This window comes from Aquarana catesbeiana, linkage group LG01 (assembly GCF_042186555.1).
Source record: "Aquarana catesbeiana isolate 2022-GZ linkage group LG01, ASM4218655v1, whole genome shotgun sequence".
Taxonomy (NCBI): Eukaryota; Metazoa; Chordata; class Amphibia; order Anura; family Ranidae; genus Aquarana; species Aquarana catesbeiana.
Window position 1 is genome coordinate 290,939,224 of NC_133324.1, and position 16,672 is coordinate 290,955,895.

Here is a 16,672-nt window from a genome sequence, read left to right on the forward strand (position 1 = left end):
CTTGGACATTCGAACATGACAATAAACCAAAACACAAGGCCGAGTCAACCTGTCATTGGCTAGAGCAGAATAAAGTGAAGGTTCTGAAGTGGCCATCTCAGTCTCCTGACCTCAATATAATTGAGCCACTCTGGGGAGATCTCAAACGTGCAGTTTACTGTATGTGTGTGTGTGTGTGTGTGTGTGTGTGTATATATATGTGTATGTGTGTGTATATATATATATATATATATATATATATATATAATCTCTCGCTGCTCAAAAAATTTAAAGGAACACTTTGAAAACACATCAGATCTCAATGGGGAAAAATATCATGCTGAATATCTATACTGATGTGGACAAGGTAATGTGTTAGGGATGAAAGGATGCCACATCGTTTTATGGAAATGAAAATTATCAACCTACAGAGGGCTGAATTTAAAGAAACCCCAAAAATCAAAGTGAAAAAATGATACAGCAGGGTAGTCTATTTTGCTGAAATTTCATTGCAGCAACTCAAAATGGTACTCAGTAGTTTGTATGGCCCCCATATTCATGCTTGTATGCATGCCTGACAATGTCGGAGCATGCTCCTAATGAGATGACAGATGGTGTCCTGGGGTATTTCCTCCCAGATCTGGACCAAGGCATTACTGAGCTCCTGAACAGACGGAGGTGCAACCTAGAGGCATCGGATGGACCGTAACATAATGTCCCAGAGGTGTTCTATTGGATTTGGGTCAGGTGAGTGTGGGGGCCATTCAGTGGTGTCAATTCCTTCTTCCTCCAGGAACTGGCTGCATACTCTTGTCACATGAGGCTGTTCATGGTCGTGCATCAGGAGGAACCCAGGACCCACTGCACTAGCGTAGTGTCTGATAATGGGTCCAAGGATTTTATCCCGATACCTTATGGCAGTTAGGGTGCCATTGTCTAACCCGTAGAGGTCCGTGCATCCCTCCATGGATATGCCGCCCCAGATCATCACTGACCCACCACCAAACCGGTCATGCTGAACAATGTTACAGGCAGCATAACGTTCTCCATAGCTTCTCCAGACATTTTCACGTCTGTCACATGTGCTCAGGGTGAACCTGTTCTCATCTGTGAAAAGCACAGGGCGCCAGTGGCGGATCTGCCAATTCTGGTGTTCAATGGCAAATACCAATAGAGCTCCATGGTGCTGGGCAGTGTGTACAGGGCCCACTAGAGGATGTCGGGCCCTCAAGAATCTGTTTCTGATTCTTTGGTCAGAGACATTCACACCAGTGGCCTGCTAGAGGTCAATTTTGTAGGGCTCCGGCAGTGCTTATCCTGTATTTGCTCCTTGCACAAAGGAGCAAATACTGGTCCTGGTGATGGGTTAAGGACCTTCTACGGCCCTGCCCAGCTCTCCTAGAGTAACTGCCTGTCTCCTGGAATCTCCTCCATGCTCTTGACTGTGCTGGGAGACACAGCAAACCTTCTGGTAATGGCACGTATTGATGTGCTATCCTGGAGGAGTTGGACTGCCTGTGCAACCTCTATAGGGATTCAGGTATCGCCCCATGCTACCAGCAGTGACACTGGCCCTAGCCAAATGCAAAATTAGTGACAAACAGAAAAGATGAGTAGGGGGAAAAAAATGTGTGTGTGTATGTGTGTGTATATATATATATAAAGTGTGTGTGTGTGTGTATATGCATAAAAATGTCAAAAGGAAAGTGAAAGTTTCTTATCTGCATGCTGGGTCTGTAACTTAACTTAAACTAGAAAGAAAGTCATCAATGGCAGCACCTGTATTTCTCTTGCGGGCTTCTTGAAAATGAAAGGTGCTTTGTTGCATATTCATTTTGCTATCCTTGTGTTTTAGGGAAAGTCATCATGTCTGCCTCCATTTCATCATCAACAACTATCAGCCCTCAGCAGAGAAGGACTTTTAGATTCGTTATTTGTAGTCTTCGAAGAATGCAACAGCCCAGCCTTAATGAAGATCAAACATGTAGCAAACTTTGTCAAAAAATGTAAGTGTCACTATAATATTTCTTCTCTCGGCAGTCATAAATTAGGTCATAGCTGTGCTCTGCCTATATAATGTAGCCATTGGGGGAGGAGTAAATGGGAGGTAATACAGTGCCCTGAAAAAGTATTTATAGCTCATACCCCACAGTTATGTGCCTCTTTGTGTTGGTCTATCACATAAAATCCCAATAAAATAGTTAGGGGTATCAGAGTAAAGGGGACAGAATACAAATGCACGCCACACTTTTCAGACATTTTATTTGTAAAAATGTTGAAAACCATTTACCATTTTCCTTCAACTTCACAATTATGTGCCACTTTGTGTTGATCTATCACACAAAATCACAATAAAATACACTTACGTTTTTGGTTGTAACATGACAAAATGTGGAAAATTTCAAGGGTTATGTATACTTTTTAAAGGCACTGTACTATAGATTGCCAATCGAATGATATGTCTGAGTCTGCTGGGGCTGCTGACATCACATCCATTTATTTTGGGAAATTCTCACCACAAAGTAACATATAGTTTGGCATTAGCAATTTGCAATGACAGATAACCGTTTTGTACAACATCACAAACAATGAGAGGACATTTTAAGTGTCCTTGTACCTGAAACCTAAATCTAGTGAGGTCCTAACCTAAGCAGGCCACACATTATGCAATCCCTCCTGGAGCCTTCCTCACTGGTAGAATACAATGATCACTGCTGGCAGCTATAGCTGTTGGCATCAAAAACTCTATAGGCTGGTTGTACTGAAGGCGATCGATAGATCGCCTTCAGTACAAACAGGCTGCCCATAGACAGATTGAAAAAGTTACTGCTGAACCAGCTGAATTTCGAACAATCTATGGCCAGCTTAAAGGGGTGATACTGGAAGCTAAAAAGTCCTTCAGTCTGTCCAGATGTCTCCCACTGGTTAGTGTACCAGTAAACGTTAGGGCCCAAGGTTCCTGCATTGGAGCCCTCAGGTTTAAGTGTAAATAGGTGTAAATACCCAAATTGTTTCCCAAAACAGGTGGTCTCCACCCCTTTAAGAAGTTAGTAAGATAGTTGTGGGCAGCAGCCCCTCACCACCATGCAGTCTAAGAACTGGATAACTGGGTGACCTCTCAATACTTTGCAGTCTGTAATTAAATCTCCTCTCTCTCTCGTCATTGGTGGGGACTCAGGACCCTGTGCCTCCCAGCACAGTCATGATCTCTCACAGAACCAGTGACACCCCGTTCCTCCAGCTAATTATAAATGTGACAGCTGTGCAGATGTGGCAGCCCAGTCTTTCTCCGACACTGTGGCCCGAATATTCATGGCAAGCAGCTCTCCAACTCAGCAGCCCATGCCCATTGTGGAGGGCGACACAGGGTTTGTGTTTAAATTCCTCTTATTCATGCTACTGAAGTGGTGAGTACAGGGTGAGAGCCCCTTAAACATTTGCTGAGGGTGCCCATTTCATTCCTTAGTTTGGGTTATGCAAGGACTCCTACAACCCTTCTAGTGATTTGGTCAGTTGTTTCAGAAATTCCAGGTCAATAGCGTTGGTGCTAGTTTCAGTTGTCCTACTGAAAGGATCCTAGTGTGGCACTGTACTGTGCCTGTGTGGCCTTAAATGCCTTCTCTGCATGTAATACATTCCTTTGAGGGAGGTTACTGTGCATGCATGCCCCTACCTCTTCCTCTTTGGGTTCAGGACACCAGCTGACCAACATCTGGTTCTAGATACAGAGGGCTTACTAATAGTTTACTCTCGCTGATCCGGAGTTACAGTGACCTACAAGTGGCTACACTGAGGCATCACCTCACCTGCATCCCAACGGTGACATTTTATTTTCCCCATTCATCTTTCAGGACAGCACCATAGAGAGACACCGGCTCCTCCCCTCTTAGGAAACACCGCCTTCCAATTCAATATTTAAATCTCATCCTCCCAACGGCCCCTCAGTTCAGGTGTTTCCTCCGGTGGGGAGACACTGCTTGGGAACCGTGGCGAATCAGTCAGGGAGACTGAAGCCAAAGATTTTGTGTGAGGAAGAAGGGGAGTCGGGTCTCTCTAGCTCTTTCCCTCTACTATTGTTTATTCAGTTAGGTAAAGGCTGGGGAAGCCATACTTACCTGTTTTTAAAACTGAATTGGCGCGCCTCGGCCTCTCTTGGGGAAAGAGACAGCTGAGGAGGTCCGTGTTTCTTCTGCCCAGGGGGGCGCTGTGGGAAGTGCCTGAGTCTCTCCTGCTTGTTCAAGCAGCCAGCGTTTGAAGCTCTATGGCCGGGTCGGATGACGGGTGACGTCAGTTCCGGCGAGGGCGGGCACTTCCGACGATTCCGCGTCTTCCGGTTCCGGACGCGGGGAAAGAAAACGGACCGAGCGTTCGGCTGGTGCGACCCTCTTGCTTTGCTGTAGAGTCAGCTGTCGGGGGAAACGATCGACCACCATCCTCAGCGGACATGTCTGAGACAGAGGTCTCTAGAACTGCTCCAGGAGACAGTAGCACCAGCCATGCTAAGGTAAGTGGAACCCTGGGGTGGTGTTCCCTTACCTAAATCCCGATAGCTTCACGGGTTTTCTCCCCTCACTGGTGGTTGGGGGGAAGGGGAGTGTGTCTGGGACCCTGGTGGTGGTTGGTCCTGGGGGGGGCACTCCTGGTGGTCCTCTGTAAAAAGCACTGGTGGGATTGGGCATTTATGGCGACTCTCTCTCTTTCTTTTTCAGAAAGCCACAGAGAAAAGCAAGTCGCCTCATGGTTCAAAGAAAAAATGCCCCTCTTGTAGAGTTAGTATGGGGGAATCCTGGACCAAGGCACTTTGCAAGGAGTGCATTGATGGATTAGTCAGGGAACAGGCAGCAGAACAGGGTACAGATCTTGCTGCATCCGTCAAAGAGCTTTCTAGCACCTTTCAGTCCTTTAAGGCACTCTTTTCTAGCTTCCAGTTGCCGCAAGCCCAAAGCAGTCCTTTACCAGTGCAGCAGAGTGTTACACCTAGCCCAGTGGATACTCCCTCTGTTAGTGGAGAGAGACCAGGGGGCTCCAGAGTGGAAATTGAGGAGGAGCCAGATAGCACCGCTTCAGATTCTCAAAGGGAATCGGATGTGGAGGAGGTGGATGGGGAATCCACAAAAACCTCTCGCTATAAGCTTTCCCTGGACGAAGTGGAGGAGCTCTTGGGAGCTATTCACACCACTTTGGGAATTCAGGAAGAAAAGAAGGTGTTATCGCTCCATGACCAAATGTACAAAGGTCTTGGGGAACAAAAAAGGAAGGATTTCCCAGTCCATGATGTATTGGTTGAGGCCATAAAGAATGAATGGAAAGATCCTGAGAGAAAACCTTTCTTTTCAAGGGCTTTGAAGCGAAGGTTTCCTTTTTCAGAAGGGGAGTCTCTAGTCTGGAATAAGACCCCTAGGCTGGATGCTGCTTTTTCTCAGGTTTCCAGGCAAACAGATCTGGCCTTCGAGGACATGGGGGTTCTTGCAGACCCCATGGACAGAAGGATGGACTCTCTCTTAAAGAAGTCCTGGGATTCGTCACAGGGAAACCTTAAGCCTGCCATGGCGGTCACAGTAGTGGCCCGCAATATGGAATATTGGCTTACGCAGATAAAGGCGCATATTGAGGCAGGAACGCCAAAAGAGACTATTTTGGCTTCCTTTCCCATGCTACTTAAGGGTGTAGCGTATATTGCGGACGCTTCCGCCGAATCAGTGCGCATGTCCGCAAGGTCTTCAGCCCTCACTAATTCGGCTCGAAGGGCCCTATGGCTTAAGACGTGGCAAGGAGACAGCGCGTCTAAAGTTAAACTCTGTGGAATTCCCCTCACAGGAGATCTCTTGTTTGGCCCAGGGTTAGAGACCGTTTTAGACCGGACGGCCGATAAGAAAAAGGCCTTTCCCATTAAAAAGAAGTTTGGGGAGCAGGCTAAAAGAAAGTTTCGCCCCCAGAGAAAGTTTGAAACCCCAAAAGGAGAGCGGCAGAAAAAAGCTTGGGGGCAGAAGGGCAAGGGGCGGGGAGGGGCGATTTTTCGCCCTCCTGAACAGCCCAAGAAGACCCAATGACGGGGTAACCACGGTGGGAGGAAGATTGGGGGCCTTCCTCCCACAATGGGAGATGATCACCTCCAACCAGTTTGTGTTAGGGATCATAAGAAGAGGTTACCAGCTAGAGTTCTCAGAACCTCCTCAGCACAGACTTCTGGTCACCGAGCTGCCAAAGTGTGCAGAGAAAGCGTCAGCTCTTCTATCCTCCCTACAGGAGTTAGAGGAACAAGAGGTGATAGTGAGGGTTCCTGTAGAGGAGATAGGCAGAGGCTTTTACTCCCACATTTTTGTGGTCCGCAAGCCTTCGGGAAAATTCAGGCTTATCATGAATCTGAAGCCTCTGAATGTCTCAATTACCTACAGGAAATTCCGGATGGATTCTATCTATTCGGTGAAAGCGCTTCTTCCCCCAAATTGCTTCATGGCGTCAATAGACTTAAAGGACGCTTATCTGCACATTCCAGTCGCAGAAAGTTACCAGAGGTTTCTCAGACTGGCGGTGAAAACTGGGGAAGGAACGTTTCATCTACAGTTCAAAGCACTCCCCTTTGGACTATCCTCTTCCCCCCGCATCTTCACCAAAGTGATGGTGGAGGTCCTGGCTTTCTTGCGGCTCACAGGCATCTCTGTAGTCGCGTACCTGGACGACCTACTCCTGTTTGCTCCTTCCCCGGAGCAGTTGTACCAGGATCTTCAGGTAGCAAGAGACAGCTTAGAAAACCTGGGATGGCTCTTGAACCTGGAAAAATCCAGTTTGGTTCCGGCCCAAAAGGTCACCTTCCTGGGCTATGTACTGGATTCGACAAAACAAAAAGTGTTCCTTCCAGCAGAAAAAATCCAGAAGGTGGACAGAGCAATATTACTGCTCCAGGGCAGCAGTCAGATCTCAGTAAGGAAAGCAATGTCAGCACTGGGCTTACTGACTTCCGCGCTTCCGGCAGTCCAGTGGGCAGGGCTGCACTTTCGCCCCCTACAGCTGTTTATTCTGAGTGTCTGGGACCACAGTCCAGCATCTCTGGACTCCCTTATATCTGTGCCAAGTCAGGTCAAAAGGTCCCTCTGGTGGTGGAGGAAAGGGTCCAATCTCTCACAGGGCCTGGAGTGGGTTCTTCCAGTGTCCATAACGGTTACGACCGATGCGAGCGGCACAGGGTGGGGAGCACACCTAGATTCCAAGATGATGCAAGGCACCTGGGAAAAAGAAGACGCAAAGAAGTCCTCGAACTGGAGGGAACTGAGAGCAATAGAGTTGGCTCTCAGAGCTTTTCAGAGAGAACTCCTGGGGCAGCATGTGAGGGTCCGTTCGGACAACTCATCAGCAGTGGCCTACATCAACAGGCAAGGGGGAACCAGGAGCAGATCCTTGTGGGGTCTGGCAGAATCCATCCTCAGGTGGGCCGAAGGGAGCATTCTCTCTCTCTCTGCAATACATCTGAAGGGGGAGCAGAACCACGTAGCAGATTTTCTGAGCAGAAAAATGCTGAAGGAAGGCGACTGGGTCTTGAACCAGGACATCTTCGAGATGATTACTCGGAAGTGGGGGGTCCCCTCCGTGGATCTCTTCGCCTCAAAGGCGAATACGAAAGCTCGTCTGTTCTTTTCCCTAAACAGATGGGACGGAGCAGCCGGGGTGGATGCACTAGCTCAGAGCTGGCGTTTCTCAAAGTGTTATGCCTTCCCCCCTCCCGTAATGATTCCAGCAGTTCTGAGAAAATTTCGGTCAGAAGACACAACCCTCATTCTGATCGCACCACACTGGCCAAGGAGGCCGTGGTTCTCCCTCTTGAAGAGTCTGACAGTGGAGCCTCCCTGGATTCTGCCTATCCGGGAGGATCTTCTCTCTCAGGGTCCAATCTGTTGCCCTCAGGTGGAGCGATGGAACCTCGCAGCGTGGCTACTGAGGAAGAATTGCTAAAGGGCAAAGGTTTCTCGGATCGGCTAGTGACAACTCTCCTAAATTGCAGGAAAAGAGAGACGCAAGCCATTTACCTAAAGGTCTGGAAACGCTTTAACAGTTGGTGCACAGAAAGCTCCTTCGATGTACGAAGTTCTGTAGCAGTATTAGAGTTTCTGCAGGCAGGAGCGGACAAAGGATTAGCCCTTAGCACCTTGAAAGGACAAGTATCGGCACTAAGCGTTTTCCTGGAAAAGCCGCTAGCTATAGATCCTTGGGTAGCTAGGTTTTTTAGAGCTTTAGGCAGACAGAGGCCTGTTAAAAGTTCCCCATTCCCAGTGTGGGATTTTTCCTTAGTTTTACAGTCTCTTACAGGGGATCCTTTTGAGCCATTGGAATCCTGTACCTTGAAGTTGATCACCCTCAAAACTGTGTTTTTGGTGGCGATCACCACAGCAAGGAGAGTAAGTGAACTCGAAGCCCTTTCTATTAGGGCGCCTTTTTTTCAGGTTTTTCCGGACCGTTTGATTTTTAAAACGGATCCGGCCTTTTTACCAAAAGTGGCCTCTAGTTTTCATAGGGGCCAGGAAATTATTTTACCTACCTTCTGTTCGAATCCTGTGAGGGAACAGGAGCATATTTTTCACAAACTGGACGTTAGAAGGTGCGTCCTTCAGTACTTAGATAGTACAAAACAGTTTAGGAAATCCGATTCTTTTTTTGTATTGTTTTCAGGGGCTAGGAAAGGGTTCAAAGCCTCTAGACGATCAATAGCCAGATGGTTAAGGTTGGCCATTAGCCAGGCCTATGTGATCGGGGGTTTGGAGCCCCCGGAGGGTATTAAAGCACATTCCACCAGGGCAGTGGCAACTTCTCAAGCAGAGTGGGCTGGTGCTTCTCCGGAGCAGATCTGTAGAGCAGCAACGTGGTCCAGTTTTTCCACGTTTGTGAAGCATTACAGATTGGACCTGCTGTCAGCCAAAGACCAAGCCTTTGGGCGTAAGGTGCTGCAGGCAGTAGTCCCTCCCTAAGGTAAGGTGCTCGCTTATCCTCTCTATGGTGCTGTCCTGAAAGATGAATGGGGAAAAACGGAGTTACTTACCGGTAACATCCTTTTCCAGGAATCTTTCAGGACAGCACTAGTACCCACCCAGGTTTTTGATTATCTATGAGAACTCATCGCATGAGAACGTCAGGTAAGATAAAGATTTGTATGACGTATTCTTGTGTCTCCCCAGCTGGCCGGAGGAACTCGTGAAGAACTGAGGGGCCGTTGGGAGGATGAGATTTAAATATTGAATTGGAAGGCGGTGTTTCCTAAGAGGGGAGGAGCCGGTGTCTCTCTATGGTGCTGTCCTGAAAGATTCCTGGAAAAGGATGTTACCGGTAAGTAACTCCGTTTTTCACACACGTTTATTAACTTCTACCAGGTGGATGTTCAGACCTCCTCTGATGCCACTTTCTGGGATAAGTTACTAGAAGCTGCTCTCTATGTCTTTAGAGTCTTTATTGACCTGTTTGGTAGGTGAGTCTAATGGTGTTTGCTGTGTTGCCCACCCCTCAGTTGGGCTGCTTTTGCATGTCCCACTAGTAAGGAATTATAAAGCCTGAACAGGAGTACAGTACAGGGCACAGGACCCTTCTCGCTGTTCTTATGAGTTCCTTATTGCTTTCTACAAAACTAAAGCTAGGTGGGAGTGGGAGAGTTTACATAGGAGGATGTCCCTGCAGGTTGTATTTTTAGCAATTTTCTGATCAGGTGAAGGTAGCTGTAGATGTCCTATACTGGACTCCAGGAAACCGATTTTACTGGTATATCAAAAATATTTTAGCTTTTGGGGTTGATATTCACATAATAGGCACTGATGGTGGGACACTAGAAGTTTGAGCAATACTCCTCTAAAACATTTCACAATGAGTCATTCAGCTGTAATTACACTTTAGAAAAGGGGCCCTAACCTGGGATCAAAAGTGGTGACAACAGTTCTGAAAAACAAGTCAAGATTAAGGACCACCCCTCCCAGCTCTAATGCTGGCCATACACTATACGAAAAATCGTCCGAATCCATTTTCGGAAAACGAACATTCGGCTGTGAGCGCAAAGGATAGTGCCATCATGTAATGACCTATAAATCGTTCAGTGGACATAAATGAAATCACATACCTAGTGCAGACAGTTCGGACGGGAAACGCATTAACCTTTCAATTTAACCAAACTTGTCCTTTGGTTTTTCGGCTCAATAACGTCCCAACGAATATCAATTTTGTGCCCATTAACTGGCCGAAAAACGAACGAACTGTCTAAATGACCGAATTTCGGACAATTTTTCATATAGTGTATGGCCAGCATTAGCCTTGTCCATGGCATGCATCTCTTAACCTGTTCAGATCCGCGATATAGCCGAATGGCGACTACAGCGCAGATCTGCTTTGCCGGGAGGCCGTCTATTGACGTCCTCCCCTTTCAAAGCTGGCCATGCCCCCCCTGAAGGGAGCGCACTGCGCGCGCTGTGATCACCCGAGTCAATGAGACTCAGGTGCCACAGATCTGAGTAAGGAGCCGATCAGCTGTGAGCCAATGACAGCTGATCCCGTGATGTAAACAGAGGCTGGGTAATCGTTTATTTTTCTTCGCACGCTGACAGCGTGAGAAGAAAAAAGCCGATCGCAGGCTTTTTTTTTTTGCAGGGACATCGATCCCAAAGAGAAAAAGCCTCTGTGCCCACCAGTACCGCCTGCCAATGCCAGGAATCAGTGCCACGAATCAGTGCCCACAGTACATCAGTGCCCACAAGTGGTGCCAATCAGTGCCTCATCAGTGCCACCTAGCAGTGTTGCCTATCATTGTCGCTTACCAGTGCCAATCAGTGCCCATCACTGCCACCCACCAGTGCCACCTATCAGTGCCCACCAGTGCCGCCTTATCAGTGCCTATCAGTGCAGCCTATCGGTGCCCATCAGTGCAACCTCATCAGCGTACATCAATGAAGGAGAAATATTACCTGTTTGCAAAATTTATTAACAAAATATAAAACGGTTTTGTATTTACTTTTTAAAAAATCGGTCTTTTTTAAAAAATTTTTAACAACAAATGAAAAACTCAGAGGTGATCAAATACCACCAAAAGAAAGCTCTATTTGTGGGGAAAAAATGATAAAAATTTCATTTGGGTACAGTGTTGTATGACCACGCAATTGTCGTTCAAAGAGTGACAGCGCTAAAAGCTGAAAATTGGGCAGGAGGGGGGTTTAGGTGCCCAGTAAGCAAGTGGTTAAATGGCAGGTCCTCAGTGGACTGTAGAGGCTTTGACATTTGGTAGTTAAATTAATCTAGATGAGGTTTAGCACTAGGTAGTTTCAGAGTTTTTATTGACTTGAAGAGAAGTTGAGGCCCTATAAACGGCTTGAATGAAGAATCAAAGGGACTCCACACAGACACATCAATTTATCTAAAGACTAACACGTGCAAATACTTCCCACATGGTGCCTACCCTTTAGCACTGTTACTTTTTTTTTTTTTTTTTTTTTTTAAACCAAGTTGGGTTTAGTTTAGCTATGTTCTAAAATTAAAGCTTTGCTTGAATCTAAAACACACAGATTACATATTCTGAATGTAATTTTTGAAAAACTATACTCCTATGGAATAAACTTTCATGTCAAACAGCACTTATTCATCTTTCATAATTACGTTTAGATTTTCATTCCTTTGTGTATGTAATCCCCCTCCTCAACCTTAGATAGCAGAGCAGGTCTAAACAAAAAACATAAAATACTCATGCAAATGGACATTTTTCATGCTTATGTGCAAGCTGACATAGTGGTGGGCTACGAAGAAGACACATTATTTTCAGTGGTGTAAGGTAAAGGGCTGCAAATAAGCTGTTTTCCCAAGTGTTTTTGCTTTATTAACTCTTTTTTTTTTTTTTTTAAGATTATGCATTTTATTTTGACTGGAGCTGTTTTTTCTTTAATAATATTCCGTCTCCTAGATTCAGACGCTGTTGCAGAATTACGTGAGCTTCAGCCTAATGTGAAGGATTTTGAAGTCAAGAATGTAATTGGACGAGGTCATTTTGCAGATGTGCATGTTGTCAAAGAGAAAGTGACTGGAGAAACCTTTGCTATGAAAGTGATGAAGAAGAAAGCTCTTCTAGCACAGGAGCAGGTATATGGAGTGGTATATGGAGTGCTGTATATTTTATATGCAATAATTGCTAAGTAAAAGGTTAAAGCCTAAGTTTAGGTAAAAGCCAAAGGGATGTCACTTGAGCACAGGAGGTTGAATAAAAGATCTGCCTTCCCCATTCATAGAGCATTTTTCAATTATGGAAGCTGTAGCACAGATTCTATGTATGGAAGAGGGGGGAGGAAAGGGTTGGCATAGTTGGCACTCTTGATGGGTGCCTGTTACAGGTCCTGTCCTGTGAAGGTATTAACCCCAGCAGCATCTGAAGAATACTGCTGTGGGGTATGGGAAGGGGGCTAGGGACTTTGGATTGCTACTATGACAGCTGGCACCAGCACAAGGGACACTTCGCTTTAAATATAAGTAACATACGGGTTGCCCAGCCAAGTATAGGAAAATCTAGGATAGGTGGCTGCAAGCTCCAGAAACCCTCGGCTGATAGGATCACCGTTGCTTAACTAGGGTCTCACACTTAAACACTGTTGTAACTACCTATTGATCTTCTGTATTGAGGAAAAAAAATACAAGCTGTACCATACATACTCTGACTGCTTTACTGTTATATGTGTTAATGTGTCTCACCACGCAAATTACTGTACAAGGGATGTCTGGTCATAATATTTTTCGGGTAAAATTGTCATCTATACCTGACATTTCCTCTAATAATGTTTTATCTGTAAATTTTTGTTTTTTGTTCTAATAAAAACTGCTTGAACATAAAAAAAAAAAAAAATGTAAGTAACATAGATGGGTAGAATTTCAAATGAAAATGCTTAGGAAAAGAATGTTCTAAGAAAGTGTGTTCATTTTTCTAATCATTAGTGGGTCAAATCAACGTTCATTTTTTTTTTTACTGCAGTGACAAGAAATTTCGAAGGAGCTTTTCTCGAACAAATTACTAACCGTGTGTGTGGTGTTTGTTTGGTAAAGTCCATTTATTCCAAAATCAAATGGTAAAGGATAAGTTCACTTTAAAAAAAATAAATAAATACACATTTTCTTGCAGGTAAAAAATGTGCATTTATTATTTTTTGTAGTAGCAGCTTGTAAAGCATTGCACCAGTGATCAGCAGATCGCTGATGGCATGCAGGTCCCCTGCACTCTGTCAGTGTAGCTGCTTGCCTGTACATCCTGTACGGTAAGCCGATACTCCCTGACAGGAAGACTCCATGAACTAACACAGCGCTCTAGTAGTTCATTGAGAACTACAAGCCAACAGCTGCTAAGGATGTTGGGGCTTGTAGTTCATTCAGACACACAGAGCTGCGTGTACGAATGATGCCGCTGTGTGAATGGAGCCCTGCACAGCTGCGCTGTTTTCAAACAGTGACGGCTAGTATTGGGAACTTTTTCTCATACTGCTTCCACGGGGGGCAGCAAGCGGCAGATACAGCACTGGAAACATGTTGCATGTTCCCAAAGGTGAGCTTTTCCTTTAAAAGCAAACAAAATCTTCCAAACAACATTCAAATGCTCTGAGAATTTTTGTACACATTTTTCTTGGACTTTTCATTCCAAACTATCCATCTATGGCCAGCTTTACTGAGGTTATGCAAGTTTCCTCAGTGTCTTTCGTTCTCCATCAATTGTGGTATAACAACATGCCATTTGGGAGGTATGGGATGTTTTATTAGTGAGGCGCTTGATATAGTATTTGGAAATCAATTTGATATCGTAAGGAGAAAATAAGAGTTTTCCAAGGATGTTTGTTTGAATGGAATCTTGAGCTATTTTAGTTATTGGCTAGAGAATCTGTGTTGATAATACAAGAAGATTTTGATAGTGGGAACATCAAATGCACATTGCAGGATTTGCAAATCTTTAAAGTAGTTCTAACGGCAGAAGATTTTTCACCTTGATGCATTCTATGAATTAACCGATTGCCGACCGCAAGATGTATGGCGGCAGAGAGCACTTCTGTGCCAGATAATGTACCTAGTATGTGATCTGGCACTTCTGGGTAGGGGGCGTGCGGGCACACCTCCGGCAAACTGACTGCTATGATTAGACACGGCACAAGCCAATCAGTGGGTGCCAGCCAATGGATGTCCACCAGCACCCGCTGATCGGCATGGAGAGAGAAAGGATAGAGCTCTGCCTGTCAGCGGCAAAGCAGGGAATAAAATCTACCACATCCCTTTAGTAAAACCACAACATACAGTGCTTTGAAAAAGTATTCATATCCCTAGATATTTTCCACATTTGTCATGTTACAACCAAAAACGTAAATGTATTTTATTGGGATTATATGTGATAGACCAACACAAAGTGGCACATAATTGGGAAGTTGAAGGAAAATGATAAATGGTTTTCAACATTTTTACAAATAAATATCTGAAAAGTGTGGCATGCATTTGTATTCTGTCCCCTTTACTTTGATACCCCTAACTAAAATCTAGTAGAACCAATTGCCTTCAGAAGGCACCTAATTAGTAAATAGAGTCTACCTGTGTGCAATTTAATCTCCATGATAACTACAAAAACACGTTAGGCACACAGTTAACCCTTTGATCGCCCTAGATGTTCACCCCTTTCCAGCCAGTGTCATTTGTACAATGACAGTGCATATTTTTAGCCCTGGTCACAATATTAGTGTCTCTGGTTCCCGCAAAGTGTCAGAATGTCTGCTGCAAATCTCAGTTCTGCTATAAGTCGCTGATTGCCGCCATTACTAGTATGAAAAAAATTGCAGCGTATATTCCATAGTTTGTAGACACTAGAACTTTTGCGCAAACCAATCGGTATACGGGATTTTATATATTGGGATTTTTGTTACTAAACATAAAATATATTTAGCAGAATACATATTGGCCTAAATGTATGTAGATTTTTTTTTTAAATGTTATTGGATATTTTTTATAGCAAAAAGTAAAAAAAAATGTTTTTTTTTTTTCAAAATTTTGTTTTGTTTATAGCACAAAAAGAAAACGCAGTGGTGATCAAATACCTCCAAAAGGCTCTATTTGTTGGAAACAACAACATCAATTTTATTTGGGTACAGAGTTGCATGACCGCGCAATTGTCAGTTAAAGTAACACAGTGCCGTATTGCAAAAAATGGCCTGGTCATGAAGGGGCGTAAATCTTCCAGGGGTCAAGTGGTTAAGGTAAAAAAAACCATCTGCAAGCAATTTTCCCCATCAGACCCCCCCCCCCCATACTTACCTGAGCCCAATTTCAATCCAGCAAAGTAAACGAGAGCAGAAACTTTCTCAGCTCTTGCCATCCTCATTGGTTTAGACACAGCAGCGGGGACCATTGGCTTACGCTGCTGTCAATCACAGCCATTGAGGAAGGCGTGGGGGTATTTGCCCAGCTGAAAAAACAAACTATAACTCGCACTTAGTGGAAAAATGTAAAGTAAAAAATTAGTGACTTGAAAGACCGCAGCTGCTGTTGCAAAGGTACTAAAACCTTAATGGATGAAATATATAGATAATAACAGCGCTGGCGGAATAAAGTGCTACCATATAACACAATATAACACACTAAACAATGTGAGAAAATATTCATAAGGTGCTGGGTGCTTCCAATATGTAAATATAATATCAGCACTAACAGAATACAGTGCTACTATATGACACAATGTAACACACTAAACAATGTGAGAAAGATATTCGAAAAGTGCTGGGTGCTTCCAATAGTAATCAATATTACTGGATAAGTGCTTCCAATTAAATGATCTCCCCTCTCGTGACCCCACTCACCAGAGTTAGTGGACCCTCAGCTTTGCAGTCCAGGGGTCAAACAGGCTTAGAGGTTTGGGGAGGTGTAACGTAAGTATCCAAGTTTCCAAAGGTGATAGATCTCAGAGGAATCCAGGTATTGATATATAACGAGGTAAAAAAGAGAAACATGTGAAGTACTGCCAGTACACAACACACTTCGCTGCTAACATATGTCACTCACGAGACAATGGACAAAAACAGGCATGTTTATTTTTTTAAAAATGTAACCTTTAGAATTGCTAAGTTTTTTTTTTTTTTTTTTCTCATGAAATGACTGATGTACAAACCTAAAGTGATTGCAAAGGCTCAAGGTTTTTCAAAAAACCTGTGCTGCAGCTCGCCCCAGACCCCCTCTTTTTTTTACTTGAGCCTGATCCAATCCAGCGATGTGCACAAGCTCCAGCCACTGTGTCTCTCCTCATTGGACAAATTAATAGCAGCAGGAGCTATTGGCTCCTGCTGTCAATCAAATCCAGTGACACAGAAGCCGGGGTGGGGCCAAGTCCCACTGTATGTGTCAAAGGACGCAGCAGGGAGATTCGGGAGCGAGCCGGCACAGGTGCCCCCAGTGAAAGCGGCTTTCTGTGGGGGCACCCGATGAAGAGGAGGGACCTGGAGCACCGGCGAGGTACCCCAGAAAAAGACCAGAGTTGCTCTGTGCAGAAAGATTGCACAGAGGAGGTTAGTATAGGCATGTTTGTTATTTTTATAAAAACAAAAAAAAACTAGGGTTTACAACCCCTTTATGGTCCAAGGAAAACCAATATATCCTGCACTTGGTACTGACGGGAATTCAGGAAGGGAGTGGGTTACCCTGTATTGGATTATTTATGAAGTCAGTCCAGTTAGTAGAG

At 44.8% G+C, this 16,672-nt stretch overlaps 1 protein-coding gene across 4 annotated transcripts in view; it reads left to right on the plus strand.

The window, feature by feature from the left end:
* The window catches only part of CIT (citron rho-interacting serine/threonine kinase), a 244,589-nt gene that overhangs the window by 18,319 nt on the left and 209,598 nt on the right, over window positions 1-16,672 (plus strand). For all 4 annotated transcript variants that reach the window (XM_073629324.1, XM_073629322.1, XM_073629325.1 and 1 more), the window contains exons 3-4: window positions 1,835-1,985; window positions 11,894-12,069. In XM_073629324.1, the coding sequence (XP_073485425.1) occupies window positions 1,835-1,985; window positions 11,894-12,069 (327 nt within the window). The remainder of the gene's footprint in view (window positions 1-1,834; window positions 1,986-11,893; window positions 12,070-16,672) is intronic.